General features: G+C 46.3%; 1 protein-coding gene across 1 annotated transcript; it reads left to right on the top strand.

Annotated features, from left to right (window-relative positions):
* The first annotated feature begins 12,788 nt into the window (after positions 1 to 12,788).
* Positions 12,789 to 15,646, top strand: LOC138675191 (E3 ubiquitin/ISG15 ligase TRIM25-like). The gene has a single exon (XM_069763222.1). The coding sequence runs from the start codon at positions 12,789 to 12,791 to the stop codon at positions 14,376 to 14,378; it is 1,590 nt and encodes a 529-aa protein (XP_069619323.1). The 3' UTR covers positions 14,379 to 15,646.
* Positions 15,647 to 26,047: the final 10,401 nt, after the last annotated feature.

Genomic DNA, 26,047 nt, shown 5'->3' with positions numbered 1-26,047 from the left:
TACGTATTAAATAGTCTGGACCATCATTTTTTTTTCATTATGTGAAATAAAGATCTGAACTTTTTACCAGAATTTAGCCAATGATTCCCCCTTAATAACCCCAATCTGTACGATGACCCTCCCTCTTAGTAACCTCCTACTCTGTATGATGACCCCCACACTATATGATGGCTCCTCTAAGTAGTCACTATATTGTATGTTTGACCCCTTTGCAGCCCCCACTTTGTATTATGACCCTTACACATTATTAACCCCTTTCTGACATCGGACGTACTATCCCGTCCATGTGGGGTGGGCCCCCATGACCATGGACGGGATAGTACGTCCAGCGCGATCGGCGGCGCTCACGGGGGGAGCGCCGCCGATCGCGGCCGGGTGTCAGCTGCCTATCGCAGCTGACATCCGGCACTATGTGCCAGGAGCGGTCACGGACCGCCCCCGGCACATTAACCCCTGGCACACCGCGATCAAAGATGATCGCGATGTGCCGGCGGTGCAGGGAAGCACCGCGCAGGGAGGGGGCTCCCTGCGGGCTTCCCTGAGCCCCCCGCAGCAACGCGATGTGATCGCGTTGCTACGAGGGTCTTGCCGCCCTCCCTCCCTGCTCCAGGTCCCGGATCCAAGATGGCCGCGGATCCGGGTCCTGCAGGGAGGGAGGTGGCTTCACAGAGCCTGCTCAGAGCAGGCACTGTGAAGCCTGCAGCGCTGCTAGTCAGATCAGTGATCTGACAGAGTGCTGTGCAAACTGTCAGATCACTGATCTGTGATGTCCCCCCTGGGACAAAGTAAAAAAGTAAAAAAAAATTTTTCCAAATGTGTAAAAAAAAATAAAAAAAAATATTCCTAAATAATGAAAAAAAAAAAATATTATTCCCATAAATACATTTCTTTATCTAAATAAATAAAAAATAACAATAAAAGTACACATATTTAGTATCGCCGCGTCCGTAACGACCCGACCTATGAAACTGGCCCACTAGTTAACCCCTTCAGTAAACACCGTAAGAAAAAAAAAAAAAAAACAAGGCAAAAAACGACGCTTTATTATCATACCGCCGAACAAAAAGTGGAATAACACGCGATCAAAAGGACAGATATAAATAACCATGGTACCGCTGAAAGCGTCATCTTGTCCCGCAAAAAACGAGCCGCCATTCAGCATCATCAGCAAAAAAATAAAAAAGTTATAGTCCTGAGAATAAAGCGATGCCAAAATAATTATTTTTTCTATAAAATAGTTTTTATCGTATAAAAGCGCCAAAACATAAAAAAATGATATAAATGAGGTGTCACTGTAATCGTACTGACCCGAAGAATAAAACTGCTTTATCAATTTTACCAAACGTAATAGCTGGTTTTTGGTCATTCTGTCTCACAAAAATCGGAATAAAAAGCGATCAAAAAATGTCACGTGCCCGAAAATGTTACCAATAAAAACGTCAACTCGTCCCGCAAAAAACAAGACCTCACATGACTCTGTGGACCAAAATATGGAAAAATTATAGCTCTCAAAATGTGGTAACGCAAAAAATATTTTTTGCAATAAAAAGCGTCTTTCAGTGTGTGACGGCTGCCAATCATAAAAATCCGCTAAAAAACCCGCTATAAAAGTAAATCAAACCCCCCTTCATCACCCCCTTAGTTAGGGAAAAATTAAAAAAATGTATTTATTTCCATTTTCCCATTAGGGCTAGGGCTAGGGTTAGGGTTAGGGCTAGGGTTAGGGCTAGGGTTAGGGCTAGGGTTAGGGCTAGGGTTAGGGCTAGGGCTACAGTTTGGGTTGGGGCTCAAGTTACAGTTAGGGTTTAGATTACATTTAAAGTTGGGAATAGGGTTGGGATTAGGGTTAGGGGTGTGTCAGGGTTAGAGGTGTGGTTAGGGTTACCGTTGGAATTAGGGTTAGGGGAGTGTTTGGATTAGGGTTTCAGTTATAATTGGGGGGGTTTCCACTGTTTAGGTACATCAGGGGCTCTCCAAAAGCGACATGGCGTCCGATCTCAATTCCAGCCAATTCTGCGTTGAAAAAGTAAAACAGTGCTTCTTCCCTTCCGAGCTCGCCCGTGTGCCCAAACAGGAGTTTACCCCAACATATGGGGTATCAGCGTACTCAGGACAAATAGGACAACAACTGTTGGGGTCCAATTTCTCCTGTTACCCTTGGGAAAATACAAAACTGGGGGCTAAAAAATAATTTTTGTGGGAAAAAAAATATTTTTTATTTTTACGGCTCTGCGTTATAAACTGTAGTGAAACACTTGGGGGTTCAAAGTTCTCACAACACATCTAGATAAGTTCCCTGGGGGGTCTAGTTTCCAATATGGTGTCACTTGTGGGGGGTTTCTACTGTTTAGGTACATTAGGGGTTCTGCAAACGCAATGTGATGCCTGCAGACCATTCCATCTTAGTCTGCATTCCAAATGGCGCTCCTTCCCTTCCGAGCCCTCCCATGCGCCCAAACGGTGGTTCCACCCAACATATGGGGTATCAGCGTACTCAGGACAAATTGGACAACAACTTTTGGGGTCGAATTTCTCCTCTTACCCTCGGGAAAATACAAAACTGGGGGCTAAAAAATAATTTTGGGGGGAAAAAAGTTTTGTTTTATTTTTACGGCTCTCCATTATAAACTTCTGTGAAGCCCTTGGTGGGTCAAAGCGCTCACCACACATCTAGATAAGTTCCTTAGGGGGTCTACTTTCCAAAATGGTGTCACTTGTGGGGGGTTTCTACTGTTTAGGTACATTAGGGGCTCTGCAAACGCAATGTGACACCTGCAGACCATTCCATCTAAGTCTGCATTCAAATGGCACTCCTTCCCTTCCGAGCCCTCCCATGCGCCCAAACAGTGGTTTCCCCCCACATATGCGGTATCAGCGCACTCAGGACAAATTGGACAACAAATTTTGGGGTCCAATTTCTCCTGTTACCCTCGGGAAAATACAAAACTGGGGGCTAAAAAATAATTTTTGTGGGAAAAAATTTTTGTTTTATTTTTACGGCTCTCCATTATAAACCTCTGTGAAGCCCTTGGTGGGTCAAAGCGCTCACCACACATCTAGATAAGTTCCTTAGGGGGTCTACTTTCCAAAATGGTGTCACTTGTGAGGGGTTTCTACTATTTAGGTACATTAGGGGCTCTGCAAACGCAACATGGCGTCTCATCTCAATTCCTGTCAATTTTGCATTGAAAAGTCAAACGGCGCTCCTTCCTTTCCGAGCTCTCCCATCCGCCCAAACAGTGGTTTACCCCCACATATGGGGTATCAGCGTACTCAGGACAAATTGTACAACAACTTTTGGGGTCCAATTTCTTCTCTTACCCTTGGAAAAATAAAAAATTGGGGGCGAAAAGATAATTTTTGTGAAAAAATATGATTTTTTATTTTTACGGTTCTGCATTATAAACTTCTGTGAAGCACTGGGTGGGTCAAAGTGCTCACCACACCTCTAGATAAGTTCCTTAGGGGGTCTACTTTCCAAAATAGTGTCACTTGTGGGGAGTTTCAATGTTTAGGCACATCAGTGGCTCTCCAAACGCAACATGGCATCCCATCTCAATTCCTGTCAATTTTGCATTGAAAAGTCAAACGGCGCTCCTTCCCTTCCGAGCTCTCCCATCCGCCCAAACAGTGGTTTACCCCCACATATGGGGTATCAGCTTACTCAGGACAAATTGTACAACAACTTTTGGGGTCCAATTTCTTCTCTTACCCTTGGAAAAATATAAAATTGGGGGCGAAAAGATAATTTTTGTGAAAAAATATGATTTTTTATTTTTACGGTTCTACATTATAAACTTCTGTGAAGCACTTGGTGGGTCAAAGAGCTCACCACACCTCTAGATAAGTTCCTTAGGGGGTCTACTTTCCAAAATGGTGTCACTTGTGGGGGGTTTCAATGTTTAGGCACATCAGCGGGTCTCCAAACACAACATGGCGTCCCATCTCAATTCCAGTCAATTTTGCATTGAAAAGTCAAATGGCGCTCCTTCGCTTCCGAGCTGTGCCATGCGCCCAAACAGTGGTTTACCCCCACATGTGGGGTATTGGCGTACTCAGGACAAATTGTACAACAATGTTTGCGGTATATTTTCTCCTGTTACCCTTGGTAAAATAAAACAAATTGGAGCTGAATTAAATTTTTTGTGAAAAAAAGTTAAATGTTCATTTTTATTTAAACATTCAAAAAATTCCTGTGAAGCACCAGAAGGGTTAATAAACTTCTTGAATGTGGTTTTGAGCACCTTGTGGGGTGTAGTTTTTAGAATGGTGTCACACTTGGGTATTTTCTATCATATAGACCCCTCAAAATGACTTCAAATGAGATGTGGTCCCTAAAAAAAAATGGTGTTGTAGAAATGAGAAATTGCTGGTCAACTTTTCACCCTTATAACTCCCTAACAAAAAAAAATTTTGGTTCCAAAATTGTGCTGATGTAAAGTAGACATGTGGAAAATGTTACTTATTAAGTATTTTGTGTGACATATCTCTGTGATTTAATTGCATAAAAATTCAAAGTTGGAAAATTGCGAAATTTTCATAATTTTCGCCAAATTTCCGTTTTTTTCACAAATAAACGCAGGTACTATCAAATAATTTTTACCATTGTCATGAAGTACAATATGTCACGAGAAAACAATGTCAGATTCACTGGGATCCGTTGAAGCGTTCCAGAGTTATAACCTCATAAAGGGACAGTGGTCAGAATTGTAAAAATTGGCCCGGTCATTAACGTGCAAACCACCCTTGGGGGTAAAGGGGTTAAATTAAAAAATATCATACTGTATACTCACCTAACCTTTGAGAGCCCAGCGGCAAGGCAGGAAGAGACCGATGCTGAAATATCTTCGTGCCAGGACACACACAGGACATCAGAGTCCTGACCAAAGGCTGTGGAGGTGGAGTCAGAGTCATGGAGTCGGTGTCTATTTTGAGGGAGTCGGTTCAAAATGGACCGACTCTGGCTTCTAAAATATATAATACATTGGGTGCAGCAGTACAATGCATGATGTGCTGTAAATGATTTCAGAATAATTTGGGAAAGTTCTGAAATGTCCTATAAACGTCTGTTCTGTTCCTGATCTCAGGATCTTGGCTTTTAGTTGAGATAAATCAGTGCTGCACTTTATGTACAGGCTCAGTAGTGACCAGTGGTGTGGAGTCGGGAGTCAGGGAAATTGAGGAGGCGGAGGTTTGGCTTACTGACTCCACAGCCCTGGCTGACACGATGACACCATCACATCATTTCTCCAGGGACCTGCTCTTCTGCAGTTCACAGTAAAGTGACCTACGTCTACGGCGTACAGAACGGAGGGCGGTGGTGCAGGGAGACTATGTTGCGCTCATCGATACAGTATAGGGTGGCAGTCGATCAGGGTGGGCACCTCTGAGACTGGGGCTCAGAACAACCTCCCCTTCTGCCCCCTCGGTAGGTTCACTACTGAAATATAGTATTTTGTAATATCTTGAGCGCATATTTCCTGTTGAGCTTTTGAAAACATCTACTAGAAAAAAAAGACGTGTCATATAACAAACTTATAGCTGATCCTCACGTAAGCAGACTAAGCACTGTCAAATCAAAGCGCTGCAAAAAACAACATCATGAAAAAAAGCTTCAAAACATCGTCAAAAAAATGCAAGGAAAAAAAATAAGTTATGGCAAATGATAGAGGAATAAAGGTGTATTTTATAAACTGGTTTCCGCTGAGCTTTCCCAGTCGAATCTGCTTGAGAAAGAAGTCGGTCTTTTTCCTGTATCCCGACGTTGTATTTACAGTGGAGTCGGCGTCTATTTTCTATGATATAATCTATAACTAGCGAGCGGCTTCCTAGCTGGCTGCCAGTTTGCCGAAATGTGGAAGGCCAGGACTGTCCCACCAGCACCGCAGTCCACCAACCGGCCTCTTCTTTCTGCCCCCTCCTCCAGCATGGGCCAATTTTAACAAATAAAATAAACTAGCTGACAACCTCATTGAAAAAATATTTAACAGATATTTCACAGGTAAAACCACGCTGCCATTACACTCGGCACTATGGTTTTGCTGCTTATTTCTCCTTACTGCCAGAGTTGTGTCTAAGTTTGGACAACTCCATCAGATGAGAACCCAGTTTGTCTTCCAGCCACCAAGGTCCCTGCACTTCAAACCATCCTACCCTTTGTTGCTCTGTGAGTTGTTTTTTTAGTTCCACCCACATGTTTATAAACGTTTATTCGCCTGTGTGAAGAGACTTTATGGGTTCGCTCAAATTTGCGAATATAAAAACGCTGAGATTCTCAGCCAGAAATTTTGGCGAGTGTAAGGCGTTTTTCCTCACCTGGCATCTGTATGCAATGTGATTTCATCATCATATTTTACATACAGTAATTCTCTATTGTTTCAAGCTAGTTTTTGAACTAATCAAGCAATCTTATATACAGATACAGACAGATAAGTCAGTAAGATATATAACTAGTGCCGTACGTGTGTAAATTTCTGTACTTGTATTTAGCTAATAATTAAATAAATAAAAAAAGTTGTCCTTCTTATTTTTAATAACCAGCTGATGGAAAGCAGACAGCTGTGAGCAGGTGTTATTATTCTGGGAAGGGGCCAATATCTATGAAGCTTCCCAGTCTATTAATACCAGCTCACAGCTGTCTGCTTAGCCTTTACTGGTTATAAAAACCCAACTGCTGTGACAAGTGCTGACGTCAATGAGTGTATCGCGTATCGCAGTTCACAGCCGATGAACTGCAGTAATGTTACTGATGTCACCGCTCGCAGCGTGAGCTATTACTGTCAGTTCTCACACTGCCAGTGGTGACGTCAGTAAGGTTATCGCAGTTCATTGGCTGTGGACTGCAATAACCTTACTGACGTTACCGCTTGTCACAGCACCCAGATTCACATGCTACTCTCAGTGTGTTCAGACAGCTTTGGTGAGCGGTCACATTACTGATGTCACCGTTTACCACAACCTTCAGATGTAGCAGAGTCGGAGATCGTTGTGTGGACGTCCTAATTATGGATTTACGGTGGACCCCTTTAGATTATTATTTTTTGATGGTAACAAGTGGGTAAAGAAGGGTTGGGGAGTGCTGTTTATAATTAAAGGACTTTTCTCTGTGTGTGTTTATTTCTTTTAACTATGTGCCGGAGGACAGACACGGAAGGTAAGTATGTAGTGTTTTTTTTTTTTACGTTTACGCTGGTAACCAGGGTAAACATCGGGTTACTAAGCGCGGCCCTGCGCTTAGTAACCCGATGTTTACCCTGGTTACCATTGAAGACATCGCTGAATCGGCGTCACACACGACGATTCAGCGATGTCAGCGGGAGATCCAGCGACGAAATAAAGTTTCAAACGATCTGCTACGACGTACAATTCTCAGCGGGGTCCCTGATCGCAGTAGCGTGTCAGACACAGCGAGATCGTAAGGATATCGCTGGAACATCACAGATCGTGCCGTCCTAGCGATCAAAGTGCCACTGTGTGACGGTACCCTAAAGCCCCCGTCTCACATAGCGAGATCGCTAGCGAGATCGCTGCTGAGTCACAAGTTTTGTGACGCAACAGCGATCTCAGTAGCGATCTCGCTATGTGTGACACGTACCAGCGATCAGGCCCCTGCTGTGAGATCGCTGGTCGTGTCAGAATGGCCTGGGCCATTTTTTGATCGTTGAGGTCCCGCTGACATCGCTGAATCGGCGTGTGTGACGCCGATTCAGCGATGTCTTCGCTGGTAACCAGGGTAAACATCGGGTAACTAAGCGCAGGGCTGCGCTTAGTAACCCGATGTTTACCCTGGTTACCAGCGTAAAAAAACAAACACTACATACTTACATTCAGCTGTCTGTCCCTTGCCGTCTGCTCCTGCACTGACTGCTGGCCGTAAAGTGAAAGCACAGCACAGCGGTGAGTCACACAGCGGTGACTCACCGCTGTGGCTGTGCTCTGCTTTCACTTTACGGCCAGCAGTCAGTGCAGGAGCAGACGGCAAGGGACAGACAGCTGAATGTAAGTATGTACTGTTTGTTTTTTTACGCTGGTAACCAGGGTAAACATCGGGTTACTAAGCACGGCCCTGCGCTTAGTTACCGGATGTTTACCCTGGTTACCGGGGACCTCGGGATCGTTGGTCGCTGGAGAGCGGTCTGTGTGACAGCTCTCCAGCGACCGAACAGCGACGCTGCAGCGATCCGGATCGTTGTCGGTATCGCTGCAGCGTCGCTGAGTGTGACGGGGCCTTAAGGCAAACTCTAAAAAAAACAGTGAAATTCCAGGTTGTGAGGGATCAAAACATGAAAAATGCCAAGGGGGTGAATACTTTCCTAAGCCACTGTATATAGCCAAAAGGTTTTTGTGTCAAAAATGCCTGAGGAAAGGTTCAAATCCATTTAGGCTTGAGATAAGGACAAAAGGCACCAACACCACAGGACACAGAATTGCCTTCCTGCCTAACAGGTTTTATTATCCCCCACACCACATGTTCTATATCTGAAAACCTTTAGTGCTATCCAGTGTTTGTGGATCAAACTGTGAGTTCAGTCATTCATATTACACATATTATCGATATTGTCCTTGTCGGCTTTCAATACATTCACTCCTTACATGGGACCACAATGTAGACATGAAATTTACAGCAGATATAAGGCTGCTTTCACACATCAGTTTTTTGCTGTCAGGCTCAATCCGGCGAATTTAAAAAAAAACGGATCCGGCGAATGAAGCCGTCGGATCCGTTTTTTCTCATAGACTTGTATTAGCAATGGATGGCCTCACGTTTTATCCGTCGTTTGCCGGATCCATCAAAAATTGTTGATCCGGCGGCGGGAAAGAACGGACAAAGTAACTCTTTTTGTCTGCGGTGAAAAAATGGACAGCGCATCTGGCCTTTGCTATAATGGAAGCCTCACGTGATGGAATCCGGCGCCGGATTCCGCTTTTTTAACTGCGCATGCTCAGATACAATTGGCCAGCCCCCAATTAGGAAAGGTTTATATAAAGTTTGCCAGGTAGGGCTTCATTCATCCATTTACCAGCCAGCAAGCAAGACACAGACCTGCCGCCAGAGCTTAAGGCTATGTGCACACATTGCGGATTTTCAAACGGATCTCCAGCGTTTTTGATGCTGCGAATCTGCAGCAGTTTTCCATGTGTTTTACAGTAGCATGTTAACCTATGGAAAACCAAATCTGCTGTGCACATGTCAATTCATTTGGTGGATCTGCAGCGTTTCTGCTCCCATAGACTTGCATTGAGTCGGGCACATCCGCAGCAAAACCGCAGATGTAAAAAAGATCTGCGGTCTAGCTTCAGGGGAAACACTGCAGATCGAGAGGAATGAAGTGTGTGGGCGTTGACGGTGTGTGTGTCTTTGTGTGATGGTGGGGTCTGCCTGTGTGTGTATGGGGGTCTGCCGGGGCGTCTGCGGGCTGTCCGGGGGGGTCTGTGGGCTTTCCAGGTGTGTGTGGCGCTGTCCGGGTGTGTGCAGGGCTGTCCGGGGCTGTGTGGCACTGTCCGGTTGTGTGCGGGGCTGTTCGGATGTGTACGGGGCTGTCCGGGTGTGTGTGGTGCTGTCCGGGTGTGTGCAGGGCTGTCCGGGGCTGTGTGGCACTGTCCGGTTGTGTGCGGGGCTGTTCGGATGTGTGCGGGGCTGTCCGGGTGTGTGTGGTGCTGTCCGGGTGTGTGCGGCGCTGTCTGGGGCTGTCTGGGTGCGTGCGACGCTGTCCGGGTGTGTGCGGCACTGTCCGGGTGTGTGCGACGCTGTCCGGGTGTGTGCGGCACTGTCCGGGTGTGTGTGGGTATGTGCACAGGCATCGTCCGATGGGACTACAAGTCCCATCCAGCTATGCCTGCTACAGTGACAGTGATTGACACATTAGCCAATGATGGAACAGTAGTAGTCCCATCATCCATACATCCAGTACATACAACATACAGAACATACAACATATGACATACAACATACAGTACACACAGTACATACAACATAACATACAACATACAGTACATACAACATAGGACATACAGAACATACTACATACAATAAATGACATACAGAACATACAACAGTACACACAACATACAACAGAACATATAACATACAGCACATACAACATACAGTACATACAACATACAACAGTACATACAACATACTGTACATACAACAGAACATACACCATATGACATACATAACATACTACATACAGCATACAGTACATACAACATATGACATACAGAACATACAACATATAACATACTGTACATACAACTGTCATGTCGGACGCTGTTCACACTAGGGCGTCTGACAGACAGCGGTAATTCCGCTTTTGTCCACTATGCGCTCAGTGGCGTCAGCTAGATTTTATCTAGCTTGTTCGGGGTTAATCTAGCTGGTACTCGGATTGGAAGCTGGGTCACGCCCACTGCCTTTAAATAGTTCTGCTGAACATTGGGCGTCGCCGATTATAGCTTGTGTCTTGTGCCTGGTTATCTCAGTCTGGAGTGGTGGTCTAGTAGGAGTATCGTATCTGGTGGTGTATTTTCCGTTGTCATATTTCTCCTTCCTATATTTGTATTTGTTTTGCCCTGTGCACATTATAGTGTATTCCTGTGTGACTGCGGCGTGGGGCGTATTTTCCGTTATCCTTGTCTGTGCTTACTGTGGGTATTGGTGTGTGGTCTCTTCACTGGGTGGTGGGTGGTGGTTTCAGCTTAGGGCTGAAACAGGAGATAGGGTCAGGCCTGGCGGCCCAGACATGCACACCATCAGAGTAAACTCTGGGAAAGGGTCAGACAGGGTTTCCCTATTCTGAGGGATATCGCAGGGGCCCGGGTTATTAGCTTTTGCCTACCTAGGCTCCCCGTGACAACAACATACGACATACAGTACATACAACAGTACATGCAACATACAACAGTACATACAACATATGACATACAGAACATACTACATACAGTACATACAACATTAAACATATGACATACAGAACATACAACATAAAGCAGTACATACAACATACAGTACATACTGTGCATGCAACATACAACAGAATATACAACATATAACAGCACATACAACATATGACATACAGAACATACCACATACAGCAGTACATACAACATATAACATACAGCACATACAACATACAGTACATACATACAGTACATATAACACATGCATATACACATACAGTACATATACAGTACATACAACATAGAGTACATACTCACCATCACCTTGATCCCGAAGCCATTGCTCACCTGTAAAAAATATTAAAAAATAAACAAATAATATACTCCCTGATCCCCAGATATAAAATTAATACGAGTGTCCCACGATGATCTCCCGTGGAGAGCTGCCACATCAGCTCATGCGACCGCTCTCCAGGGGCTCCGGGTGTTATGAACTGGTGGTTTAGGAGCAACATGAGACGAGCTCTGAAGGAGTTGTATTAGCGCCGGATTGCACCTGATGGCCACACGTTTCATCCATTTTTTGCTGGATCCGATATGGTGGAAATCCCTTGTCTAAATTGAAAATGGACTGAGGAAAGTGATTCTCCAGTTACAAGGAATCTGTGAAAAAAGGCAAGGCAATAATTAGTACAAAATACCAGCAACAACATTACAGTTATAAGTGTGCTTTAACAGTAGAAGATACTATAAAAATGGCTTACTGAAGAGTCACCATCAGACGCTCCGCCGGTGAAATGGAGAAGCAGCAATATGTGTCACTTCGGATGAGGTGTCCAATCCGTTCCACCAAAAAAATCGAAGTTCTCCACTTTCATCCGAATGTAGCTGAAAAACTTTTCAGGGTTTCCTCTTAACTCCATGTACAATGTTGAATAGACCCCACGTTTCATTCTCTGTGCTGTGATTGGGTGGTTCCAAAAACGTCATCTGCGCAGACGCATGATGCGCTGTCTCTCTCGCTCCTTCTCCAGAACAATCGCTTTCAAACGATTCGCCTCAAAAGTGAAATCCACATAAATCTTCAGAATGTTTGCCATCATGCCTTCCATCTTCGCCACTTTCTCCACAACCTGTCAAAGATGGACTGTAGGAACACTGTATATATGGGTTTTCAGTAGCCGATAACGTTTGGGAACATCCCATGGGCGTTTTTAAAAAACGGATTCGTTGTAATCCGTGGTAAAATGGATTAAAAGAACGGATGAAAAACTGATGCGACGGATCTGGTTTTTTGCCAGATCCGCTAGTCAGATCCGGCAGAAAAACAGATCCGTCGCATCAGTTTTTCACAATTTACGATGGATCTGTTGATCCATCGAGCAACCGGATTGAGCCTGACAGCAAAAAACTGATGTGTGAAAGCAGCCTAAGGTAAAGTTCACACTAGCGTTTCCCGTTTTGCGTCGTGTTTGCGTCGGGCGACGCATGCGTCATGCGCCCCTATATTTAACATGGGGGACGCATGCGTTTTTTTGTTGTTGTGTTGTGCGACGCATGCGTCTTTTTTGCCGCTAGCGTCGGACCAAGAAAACGCAACAAGTTGCATTTTTCTTGCGTCCGAATTTCGGCAAAAACCGACGCATGCGTCGCAAAACGCAGCGTTTTTGCATGCGTTTTGCCGCGTTTTTGCGTGCGTTGTGTCGCCGACGCAGTGGCGCACAACGCTAGTGTGAACGTAGCCTAAGATGTGATTTTCACAAGTGTCCATTAACAGGTTAATAGTAAGTGACCTTCTGCTCCTCAGCCCTCTCCTCTGTACACAATATAAAGCCCGCCCTTTTGAGCGGGAGAGAATTCTAGTTTCTTTCTCTTTTCCTCTGTCAGCCATGGCTTCTGCTGATCTGAGAGATGAGCTGGACTGCTCCATCTGTCTGAGCACTTATACAGATCCTGTAATGCTGAGATGTGGACACAACTTCTGCCGGGTCTGTATTGGTCGTGTGCTGGATACACAGGACGAGTCTGGAGTTTATTCCTGTCCTGACTGCAGAGAAGAGTTTCAGGAGCTGCCGGCACTGATGAGGGACTTCGCTCTTTGTAAGATTGTGAAGAATATCCGGCAAACTGAGCCACATCAGGAAGAGATCACCGGGATCTGCTGCACTTACTGTGTGGACTCTCCGGTACCTGCTGTTAGATCCTGTCTACTCTGTGAGGCTTCTCTGTGTGATAAACACCTGAGAGTTCACAGCAAATCAGCAGAACACGTCTTATCTGATCCCAACACTTCTCTGGAGAAAAGGAAATGTTCTGTCCATAAGAAGATCCTGGAATATTACTGCACTGAGGACGATTCTTGTATTTGTGTGTCCTGCAGTTTGATTGGGAAACATAATGGACATAAAATGGAGTCACTGGATGAGGCCTCAGAGAAGAAAAAGAAAAAATGGAGAAATGTTCTCCAGAAACTGATGATAAATAAAGAGGAGACGGAGGAAAGAGTCCGGAGTCTGGAGGAGCGGAGGAGAAAAGCTCAAGAAAAAGCAGCTGGAGAAACCGAGAGAGTCACTGCCCTGTGTACAGACATCAGGAGACGGGTGGACGACCTGGAGAAGAAGCTCCTGAGTGAGATCTCCAGGCAGGAGAAGGAAGAGTCACTGTCACAGTGTGCTCGGATCCATCAGCAGGAAATAAAGAAGGACGAGCTGTCCAGGAAGATGAGACACATTGAGGAGCTGTGTAACATGACGGATCCACTGACTGTCTTACAGGAACCAGACACCGGTGACTTGTGTGATCCTGAGGAGGAGGGAGGTGATGAGGACACAGGAGGACATGATAAACAGCTCCATGATGGAGATGACCTGGATGTGGGTGCGATTGCACACACATTACACACATTATGTGATGTAATAACAGATATATGGAGCGGGATCTATCTGGAGGATCCTGCAGACATATTACTGGATGTAACCACAGCTTCTAATAATGTCCTTATATCAGACGACCTGAAAACTGCAACCTGGACAGAAGAGAAGCAGAAACGTCCAGAAACAGCTGAGAGATTCCAGGGTAATCAGGTGATGAGCAGGAGAGGATTTACCTCAGGACAACATAATTGGGATGTGGAGTTCAGTAGATCAGGGGGTTGGATGGTGGGGATGTGTTATCCCAGTACAGACAGGAGGGGGCGTCAGTCAGAGATTGGATATAATAACAAGTCCTGGAGTTTGTGGAGATATAATGATCAGTATTCAGTGATACATGACAGTAAAGTGATCCTGTTATCTGGCAGGATCTCCAGTGATAGAGTCAGGATATGTCTGGATTATGAGACCGGGCAGTTGTCCTTTTATGAGCTGTGTGACCCCATCAGACACTTACACACCTTCACTGCCACCTTCTCCGAGCCCCTTCATGCAGCGCTATTTGTATATAACAATTCGTTGACAATAAAAAGCAATGAGTGTCAGTGACAAGTGATGATAATCTATAAACAGGGTGTGTAATTCCTGAGACATTTGGCTGTAATTTTTTAATCCCCTTCCTGATATGGCCAATTTCCGTTTTTGTGCTTTCATTTTTTCAATTCTGATTGTGTCACCATTTTTTGAGACTCATTATATTTTAATTTTTTGTTCGATGGAGCTGTGTGAGGGTATATTTTTTCCAGGGCAACACAGTGTTTTTATTGACACCATTTTGGGATAGATCTGACGTTTGGTTTTTCCTTACAGTATTATTTTGCGCTGTTGCAGCAACCAAGCAACCAAAAAAGGCGCAATTTTCACATTATTAATTTTTTCTGTTCGCTGCGTTTGCCAATAGGTTTAATTATTGTTATATTTTGATAGATTAGACTTTTATGAATGCGGCAATATCACATACCATATTTTTCAGACCATAAGGTAAATAGGAAAAAAAGAATTTTTTATGTGAAAATTGGGGTCCGTCTTAGAGTCCGAATATAGCTGGCCAGGGGGTCAGCAGCGGTGGAGCAGGTCACATGAGGCAGGGTTGCCGCTGCAGTAAGACGGCGGAGGAATTATTGAGGCGATGCTGCTTGCTCTGGTCTGGGAGTAGGTAAGGTCCAAGCAGCACGAGACAGGAGCCATTGATCTCCCGGTGTTTGGCTTCAGGAAAATGGCATAGAAGGCGGCGCATGTGCAGATTGAGTTCTCAGCTCGTCATTGAGCTGAGATCTCAATCTGTGCTTGCGCAGAAACCGTTTTTCTGAAGCCCACCGCCGGGAAATCAATGGCGGCTGTCTCATGTGCCAACAATTTCCTTATGCCCACGTCGGTGAGATCAATGGCTCCAGCCTCGCATTCCCGAAACATCCTCTCCTCCCAGCCAGGGGCCCGCAGCATCAGCCCACTTCTGCCGCTACCTACTTCCTGAAACGGTGACCCTGCAACCTGTGACCCCCACTCCACCGCCTTCCCCCCTCCCGCAAGCTACATTTGGACAATAAGACGCAACCCAATTTTCCTCCCAAATTTAGGGAAAGAAAACGTGCATGTAATAGTCCAGAAGATACAATATGTATTTTAATTTTTTTTTGTTTTATTTTTTCATATTTTTGAAAACTTTTTTTTTTTACCTTTTTACTATTTGTATTAGTCCCTTATGGGTCTTGAACCTGCAAACATCTGATTGTTTATGCTGTATACAGAAATACCACAGTATTGCTGCATTCTGTAAAACTCATAGTCTCCTTTAAAGGGAACCTGTCACCCCCGTTTTTTAAAGATTAGATAAAAATAGTGTGAAATAGGGGCAGAGCTGGGCTTTACTTTAGTGCCGTTTTGGTGCCTTTATTCCCCCGGGATGCTGCCGAAATACCTTTGTGAAGTGGCCGTTTTCTCCTGTCACTCAAGTGAGTCAGGTCAGATGGGCGTTGTCAAATAGCCGTTCCTCCCCCCTGCTTCTCGGCGTGTCTTTCGTAAACGCGATCTGTGAATGGCACAGATCGCGCTTTTTCTTAGCAGCTGTGCAGTGAATTTGCCTCCGGCGCCTGCGCATTATGCTTTGCCCAACTGTGGGCATAGCATAATTTACATCACTGATAGAAAGAACGATAGAACGATAGGCAGGCGAGCGATTTTGGCCCCAAACTTACGCTCGCAGTTCGGGCTGAGAAAAATGTACCGGCATCAAAGATAAACAGTCTGCCCATATGATCACTTCCGGGGCACCCAGGGTAAAGTTACGACCCGCGCATGCGCAGTGATGTAAATTATGCTATGCCCACAGTTGGGCAAAGCATAGTGCGCAGGCGCCGGAGGCAAATTCACTGCGCAGCTGCTAAGAAAAAGCGCGATCTGTGCCATTCACAGATCGCGTTTACGAAAGACACGCCTAGAAGCAGGGGGGAGGAACGGCTATTTGACAACGCCCATCTGACCTGACTCACTTGAGTGACAGGAGAAAACGGCCACTTCACAAAGGTATTTCGGCAGCATCCCAGGGGAATAAAGGCACCAAAAAGGCACTAAAGTAAAGCCCAGCTCTGCCCCTATTTCACACTATTTTTATCTACGGTAATCTTTAAAAAACGGGGTGGCAGGTTCCCTTTAAAGCCCGGCAACAAGAAGGGTTTCACAGGACCTTTGTGATGACAGACAGGGGGTCTTCAATCCACCCTTGGATCTCATAGTCAGCCATCGGCGCCTGCGATGGCGTCACAGGGGCTCCGATTGGTGAATACAATGACAAGCCCCCATGCCGACGCTTTGAAGAAGGGTCCATCCCTTTACCCCACAGATTGCTTCAATGTCAAGTTCTTTTCTTATAGAATATTTTTGTTGTTGGTGTCACATTGATTGTACTTTACACCCTACATGTTCAGGGTCCGTTCCTTCTATTAACCCATTGTCTGTTGATTAGAAATAAATCTCTATTAATAAATTAACTATAGATTTCTAAGTTCTGTCATTCTGGTCCCTTAATTCATTTTACCATGAGCCATTTACATTCTGTATGTGATTTATCATATACTGTACAGGGCCGGCGTCAGCACCCGGGCAAGTGCCAGGGCCCTGGACAGATGGGGGCCCACTTGCGGCTGGGACACCAGGGAATCTGGACCCTTCCCTAGCAGCTGTGCAGGGCCATCTGTTTCACTTATACAAACATGGCCGCGCACTGTGTCTGCTAGTAATGATGTGGCCGGGCCGACACACAAGCAAAACTAAAGGCACATTGCCGGCCCGGCCACGTTATTAGTAGCAGACACAGCCACAGAGTGCACTGTTTGTTTAAGTGACGACCATCAAGCAGCGCGCCCTCCATAGCCACATGTCAGAGGAGCCTGATGGGCGACAAGCCTGGGGGAGGAGAGTGAGGCTTGTGTCTGTGTATGCCTGTATGATGTGCATATCTGTGTGTTTCAGTGTGTATAACTATATATTTATGTATTTTTGTGAATTTGTCTTCAAATATATATGGTATGTACATAGCTGCATATTGTATGTGTGCATGTCTGCGCGTGTGCATGTCTGCGTATTGTACTGTATGTGTGTTGTATCGCAGCTGTAGCAACGTACAGCAGTGAAGAGGCAGTGACCCAAAAAGTTCAAACACTAAAGTCTCTTTAATGTGTTACTTCACACATAAATGTGCATAGCATTTTATAGTACACGTCATCAAAGTTCAATACACACAGTTGCATCTCATCTCAGTGCCTGTTTCATAGCACTACACATCATATGGCTTTAGATTGCAGTCCCTAAACAGGCCTGACTTCCCTTTGTCCACTCTCCCTAGACGACCGCATGCCATATTAAAGGGAACCTGTCACCCCGTTTTTTCAGTATGAGATAAAAATACTGTTAAAATAGGGCTGAGCTGTGCGTTACAATAGTGTATTTTGTGTACCCTGATTCCCCACCTATGCTGCCGAAATACCTTACCAAAGTCACCGTTTTCGCCTGTCAATCCGGCTGGTCTGGTCATATGGGCGTGGTGACATCGCTGTTTCTTCCCCCAGATCTTGCATATCTTTCCATTGGTGGCGTAGTGGTTTGCGCATGCCCAACTGCTGAATCCACTGCGCAGGTGAAGAAAAAACGCACGATCGGCGCTATTTCCCTGGTTATCGGTGGGGGCGACCATCTTCCTGAGGCCGCGCGTGCGCAGATGGAGTCCTCTGCTGCCCGGGGCTTCAGGAAAATGGCCGCGGGATGCCGCGCGTGCGCAGATGGAGATCACGGTGGCCATTTTTCTGAAGCCGAGATGCGAACTCGGTGGGGAATCAGGGTACATAAAATACACTATTGTAACGCACAGCTCAGGCCCTATTTAACAGTATTTTTATCTCATACTGAAAAAACGGGGTGACAGGTTCCCTTTAAAGTCTCCAAACACACAGCTTTACATGTTGCAGACAATTACACATGCCAGCCCTCCTCTGACTAGTTCCTATGGGTGTCCTGCATCGCTGTATCACAGTCACTTAGGCCTCTTTCACACGTCAGTGTCTCCGGTACGTGTACTGACAGTTTTCTCACATACCGGAGACACTGACACACGTAGACCCATTAGAATCTATGTGTTTCTGCACATGTGAGTGTTTTCACACGGACCGTGTGTCCGTGTGCAAAACACGTAGACATTTCCGTTTTTTACCAGCAGCACGGACCACAATACGGACAGCACACGTGCACACGGAGAACAGTGTGCACTCTCCTCCGTGTGCACATTCCGCCCGCAGGAGTGACAGCGCTACAGTAAGCGCTGTCCCCCCTGCGTGTGGTGCTGAAGCCGGCATTCATTCCTTCTCCCCAGCAGCGTTCGCTGGAGAGAAGGAATAAAAAATCAAGTTTTTTTTTTTCCCTTAAAAATAAAGTTTGTGAGTCACCACCCGCCTCCCATCCCCTGTGTGCCCCCCTCCCCCCCCCACTTGCCGGGAAATACTCACCCAGCTCCCGCGATGTATGCTCTCAGTGCCGGCAGCAGGTCCTGTGTGAGCGGTCACATGGTCCCGCTCATTACAGTGATGAATATGCGCATATTCATGCAAATGATGATGTGGGGGTGATGGGGACTGCAAATGATGATGTGGGGTTGATGGGGACTTCAAATGATGAAGGGATAGGGGACTGTAAATGATGAAGTGGGGGTGATGGGGACTGCAAATGAAGTGAGTGTGAGGGATGGGGGACAGCAATTGAACTGAAGGTGGGGGTGGGGAGGGCAAATGGGGTATTGCAGGTGGGGAGAGCAAATTATGAATTTTGAGGGTGGGGAAGAGCAGTTGATAATGAATAGAGGGTGGGGGAGAGAGAAGACATGACAATGAATTGAGGTAGAAGGAGCATGTAACATTAATGAATCGAGGTAAGGGTTAGAGTGGGAGGTACATAGTGGGGGGCGTTGATGATAAAGTGACTGGTGATGAATTGGGGGAAAGAGTTCAGGTGCTAATTAATTTATATATTAAATGGGGAAAGTGGCTATGTACAGATAGTGGGAGCACAGTGGCGGATTCTAATTTATATTTGGAATGATGGGTTGCATAATAACCAATTATATATTAATAGTGGGTGAACGTCTATATTCAGATGTGTAGTGTAGAAGAAAGGGAAAAAGTGGGGAATGTGCTGTGGATGCGGGGCTTTAGATAACTGCGTTATTTTATGCAGATACGAGTCCTGGCTGAAAGAAGTGATGGTGGTCTGCGCTGGATTAAAAAGAAACGCAAAGATGAAGGACTTCAGTAAGAGACGTCACTGGTGAGCCAGTGTGTTACCTGTACACTGACACTATACACTGTATACTGTATACAGAGCTCCTGTGTATAATGTCACTGGTGATCACTTAATTACCTGTATACTATACACTATGTGCAGAGCACCTGTGTATGATGTCACTGGGGATTTGTGTATTACCTATACACTCACACTATATACAGCCACATGGAAAACCCAGACTGGAAATCCGTGACTCCCATGCACACCTATGACTTCATCCGTCTCCATGCACAACCTGGTGAGATTATTACATTTAGGGCTTGTTTCCACTTGTGAGAAACACGTCCGTATCTCGCATGTGAAAACCAAGCTCTGGCGCCGGCACTCCAGAGCGGAGCATGCGGCCGCATAGCAACACATGCAGCCGCACTCTCCGCTCCCAAATGCCGGCGCCAGAGCTTGGTTTTCACATGCGAGATACGGACGTGTTTCTCGCAAGTGGAAACAAGCCCTTAACCTGCATTGCAGTCACTGCTACACCCGTGACTGCCATGCATACCTATAGACTTCATATGTCTCCATGCACAACCTGGGGAGAACACACAGCGACCCCTACCTGTGACACAAGTTACTGCCTCACAGTGCATGTCTACGTATTGTACTGTATGCGTGTGCATGTCTGCGTATTGTACTGCATGCATGTGCATGTCTGTGTATTGTGTGCATGTCTCAGTATTGTGTGTGTGCTTGTCTGTGCATTGTATGTGTGTGCATGTCTGCATATTGCATGTGTGCATGTCTGCGTACTGTATGTGAGTGCATGTCTGCGTATTGTATGTGTATGCATGTCTGCGTATTGTATGTATATGCATGTCTGCGTATTGTATGTGTATACATGTCTACGTATTGTATGAATGCATGTCTGCGTATTGTATGTGAGTGCATGTCTGCGTATTGTATGTGTGTGCATGTCTGCGTATTGTATGTGTGTGCATCTGCGTACTGTATATGTGCATGTCTGTGTACTGTATGTGTGTGTATATCTGTGTAGTGTATGTGTGTGTATGTCTGAGTACTGTATATGTGTGCATGTGTGGCACCCCTGAGGGTTCAGTCGCCACAGAGGTACTGCACCTCAGCCAGAGGTGTGGTACCCCACTCTTGGGTAAGAAGGGGACACTACCTGGTACCCACACACTAGCATTCAACACTACACCACTCCAGGTCAGGGAGGGCCTCATCTCAGGCTGCAGGGGAAACTAGATAGAGGGTGTGGGTGGAGGAAGGAGATAGAAGTGGAGTGACAGTTTGAAGTGAAGTTGTCATGGAAACGGAAGGAGGAGTAGTGCAGTTGGCAGGAAGAGAGAGTTGGCGAGAGGAGGACGGAGATGAGGAGAGAAGCTCCTGAAGGAAGAAAGGGGCCAGGGAAGTGAAGAACCCACCCATGGCGCCCGAATCCACGCCGACCGTAGTCGGATGTAGGAACCAAGTCACAGTGGGGAAACGGTTGCAGACTAGTGGAGAGACTGTAGGACTCAGCTAGCAAACCGGAGGCAGTAGTAACTGTTTGTGCAACAGCCAAATCCGCACACATTCGCTGAAAAAGCAGCCACATAGGATCAAGGGGACTAGGAGTGCGTCGCCCGACAGGATCCGAAGCTGCTGGCTTGTGAGACTGTGTGTGAGGCGCAAGGCAGGAAGGGCGAGAGAGCCAGCGCATGAAGACGACTGAGAAGGGAACATAAGAAGGGGGTCCCGGAAAAGTGCACCCCAAACTACCCGAGGGCTGGCTGTATCACCTACTCGGAGGACACAGCACCCGGCTGGTGATTGTAATCTGGAGACTATGAGAAAAGCGCGAAAACTGCACCCTGCTGTGTCATCAGAATTATTTACTGTGTCATCTGCCCTGCACTACAACAGTTACCATTATAAATCTGCCCCGCTCTACTCGTGGAGAGCTGTACCATCTTTGCTGCGTCACCATCGGCCCCAGTGGACCTAAATCGCAGCGTCGGACATTTTCTTATTGCCGAACACCACTGGTGGCGTCACAAACTAACCCACCTATACACTATACCCCCTTTTTTTCCCCTAAGACTTTTATTAACAATTATTTGGATGCCCAAGGCCACGGACCGGGTCACTGCTGCCGTGACAACCCCCGAAGAACCGTCAGACACAGTTCCGAGTACTCCATGGCCTTAGCGGGTTCTCCACATGTATGAGTACTGTATGTGTGTGCATGTCTGCATACTGTTTGTGTGTGCATGTCTGAGTACTGTACTGTATGTGTGTGCATGTGTAAGAAGAGGGACCGGACCAGAGATGCCTCTCTTGCGCCGGGTCCGGAACTGTCAGGGCTGTCTCCTCTGTTGCCGGAAAAGCATAAAAACTGGACCGACCTTTGCATTTGACAGCAGGAGGAGTGACTAAGCTAAATAGGCCAGAGCACGCCCAGAAGCAGTCAGTCCTGGCGGGAATAAGCAGCGTGTAGCAGGGAACAGTTCGTGGTCCGTCCTCTGAGCCCCGTGACAGCGCAGGACCGCGTGATAGACTCCCTGCGACCAAAGACAGAGACTGTGATGAGAAATGTGCAGTATGCCCGGTGGCTCCTCCAGCTGAAGGTGCCAAACGTATGAAGGTGCCAAACGTACCGGGCCAGTAAATTCTGCGCGCGTGCCGCCTAAGAAGGACCAGGTGACTCACCGGAAACTGTGCCTGATCTCACCCGCTTATATCTGTCGAGCTACGTTAAGCTCCGACAAAGTTGGAGATTGTACTTCATACCACACAACGAACTCTGGACCCAGGACCCGTCCAAGACGACCAGGACCCACCATCATTGCCGGAAACCAGATCATCAACGCCTTCAGGATGACACCGTACTCATCGGGCGCTAAATGCGTGGGCGCCACCTTTTGAACCAAAGACTCTGCAGTCAGGGAGCAGCCGGACCGACAAGTTAACCCTCAAAGAACAGCTGTATTGTTCATTGTTGTTGCTTACAGGGCCTGCTCCAGGTTTTCATGGGCCCTGGGCGAAAGAGTCCCAGTAGGCCCCATTAACACATACCACAATTCATAATGCACCGATATGGCAGAGAAATAAAGGTATAGTACAATGCCAAAGATTTCACTTACTTCTTACATTACATGAGTGATATCTATTGTACATTCTACATTAGCTCAGAAACCGGACAGTATAGTCCTCTATACAGAATAATGAGCCCTATATATTGCTCCAAACAGAATAATGAGCCCCATATATTGCCCCATACAGTATAATGGCCCCATATAGTGCTCCATACAGTATAAGTCGCACCACATAGTCCTCTATACAGAATAATGAGCCCCATATATTGCTCCAAACAGAATAATGAGCCTCATATATTGCCCATACAGTATAATGGGCACCACAGAGTGCTCCATACAGAATGAGCTGCATATATTGCTCCATACGGAATTGATCCCATATAATGCTCCATACAGTATAGTGAGCCACATATAATTCTCCATACAGTATATGATGGGCCCCATCTATTGCTCCATATATAATGGGCCTCATATAATGCTCCATACAGTATATGATCGGCCCCATACAGTATACTGAGTCCCATATATTGCTCCATACAGAATGGGCCCCATATGATGCTCCATACAGAATAGGCCCCATATGATGCTCCATACAGAATGGGCCCATATAATACTCCTTACAAAATGGGTCTCATATAATGCTCCAAAAATAATTGGCCCCATAAGATGCTCCATGTATAATGGGCCCCATATAATGCTCCATATATCATTGGCCATATAAAATGCTCCATATATAATTAGTCCCATAAGATGCTTCATATATTATTGGCCCCATATACTGCTCCATATTGAATTGGCCCCATAAGATGCTTCATATATTATTGGCCCCATATACTGCTCCATATTGAATTGGCCCCATAAGATGCTTCATATATTATTGGCCCCATATACTGCTCCATATTGAATTGGCCCCATAAGATGCTCCATATTAAATTGGCTCCATATTAAATTGGCCCCATATAATGCTCCCTATAGAATTGACTTCATAAGATGCTCCCTATATTATTGGCCCCATAAGATGCTCCATATATGGGCCCCTTCTGATGGTCCCCATATATTGCTCCAAATATTAAAAAAAAATGAAATACTCACCTCTCGTTGCTTGACGCTGCTCTGCTCTGGACTCCTCGGCGTCTTCCTGCTCTCTGTGCTGGGACTGCTCATGCAGAGGGTGCGCACTGGTGACGTCATCGCACCCTCTGACCTTAACGTCACAGTCAGAGGATGGAAGACGCTGCAGCGCTGGAACCAGGAGAGGTAAGTATCGCAAGTGTCGGGGCCCGGAGCAGGCGGGGGGTCCACTCGCGGGGGCCGGTACTATAGCGTGCCAGTGTCCCCGACGGCAAGTGGGCCCCCCGCCTGCTCAGGGCCCCGGCACTTGCCCGGGTGCTGACGCCGGCCCTGATTGTTTAACCCACCTTGCCATCATTTGTGCTTATATCACCTGCTATAATCCTATTTACCCCTTCCTCTCCCTGTGTGGAGTAACCCCCTGTTCAAGTAAAGTATCATTAACCCTTGCTCTGCCTCCTGTCCATTACTGCATCCCGCAACCTGCTCACACATGTCTGAGTACTGTGTGTGTGTACTGTATGTGTGTGCATGTCTGTGTACTGTAAGTGTGTGCATGTCTGCGTACTGTATATGTGCATGTCTGAGAACTGTATGTGGAGCACCCCGTCGGGGCAAGGGGGTACTCAGAACCGGGTCCTGCGGTTCACAGGGGGATGTCACGTTGGCTGACCCGGTTCGTGGCCATGGGATGTCCATATAAGAGGGAAAAGTCTTTAAAAGGGATAAAGTTTGTGTTCGTGACGCCACCTGTGGTATTCGGTCAGGGTGACCGACGCTGGGGTCCGCTGGGGTGATGCTATGGCAGCTAGATGGTATACCTTCCCACAGGTGAAGTATATTCCCAGGGCTTCCCAGTGTGTAGATGGTAGAATGGTGAGAGACGCAGTAAAGGCCGGCGTTAGGGGCAGGCAGACTAGGCAGGGGCCCCCAGCTAGCGGCAAGTCACGCAGCCGCTATGGGGCCCCAGTGAGGCAGGGGGTCCCGCCTGCCGCCAGTGCCGACTCCCCCACCGCATTGAACTATACCGGCGTCTGCCGGTACAGTTCAATGCAATGATGAAGGAGAGAGCGTCACCTGATGCTCCCTCTTCCATCATTCCCTGCTCTGCCTCTGACACTGCGGATGTGCGCGCACTCACTGTGTCCCAGGCAGTGCAGCAGCACCCACCGAGACAGGAGCAGGGAGCACCGCGGGCACGAGAGGAGGTGAGGAGCTTGTGTTTTTTTATTTTATTTATTGGACTGTGGGGCCATTCTCAGGAGGGGAGGGAAGGTAGATGTGGGCAGGGCTATATGCTACTGTGTGGGCAGTGCTATATACTACTGTGTGGGCTCTGCTGTATACTACTGTGTGGGCTCTGCTGTTTACTACTTTGTGGGCAGTGCTGTATACTACTGTGTGGGCTCTGCTGTATTCTATGTTGTGGGCAGTGCTGTATACTACTGTGTGGGCAGTACTATATACTACTGTGTGGGCTCTGCTGTATACTACTGTGTGGGCAGTGCTGTATACTACTATGTGGGCTGTGCTATGTACTACTGTGTGGGCAGTGCTATATACTACTGTGTGGGCTCTGCTGTATGAGAGACAGTTACCTTTCACAACTGGTTCAGGACCCAACAAGAAAGGGGGCACTGCTAGACCTAATATTAACCAACAGTCATATCAAATAACCGCATATCAAATATAAGGGTTGGGGGTCACTTGGGAAATAGCGATCACAAAATAATAAGTTTTCATGTATCCTTTAAAAAGATGTGTAGTAGAGGGGTTACAAGGACACTAAACTTCAGGAGGGCAAATTTCCAACGGATGAGAGAGGATCTTGGTGCAATTAACTGGGACGATATCCTGAGACACAAAAATACACAAAGAAAATGGGAGACGTTTATTAGCATCCTGGATAGGACCTGTGCACAGTATATACCGTATGGGAATAAACATACTAGAAATAGGAGGAAACCAATATGGCTAAATAGAGCTGTAAGGGGCGCAATAAGTGACAAAAAGAAAGCATTTAGAGAATTAAAGGAAGTAGGTAGTGAGGAGGCATTAAATAAATACAGAAAATTAAATAAATTCTGTAAAAAGCAAATCAAGGCAGCAAAGATTGAGACAGAGAGACTCATTGCCAGAGAGAGTAAAAATAATCCTAAAATATTCTTTAACTACATAAATAGTAAGAAACTAAAAAATGACAGTGTTGGCCCCCTTAAAAATAGTCTGGGTGAGATGGTGGATGAGGATGAGGAAAAAGCCAATATGCTAAATGACTTTTTTTCA

The sequence above is a fragment of the Ranitomeya imitator genome, chromosome 4, assembly GCF_032444005.1.
Source record: "Ranitomeya imitator isolate aRanImi1 chromosome 4, aRanImi1.pri, whole genome shotgun sequence".
NCBI classification, from domain to species: domain Eukaryota; kingdom Metazoa; phylum Chordata; class Amphibia; order Anura; family Dendrobatidae; genus Ranitomeya; species Ranitomeya imitator.
Note: the sequence above shows the minus strand (reverse complement) of the source record. Positions and strands in the feature narration are given on the sequence as shown.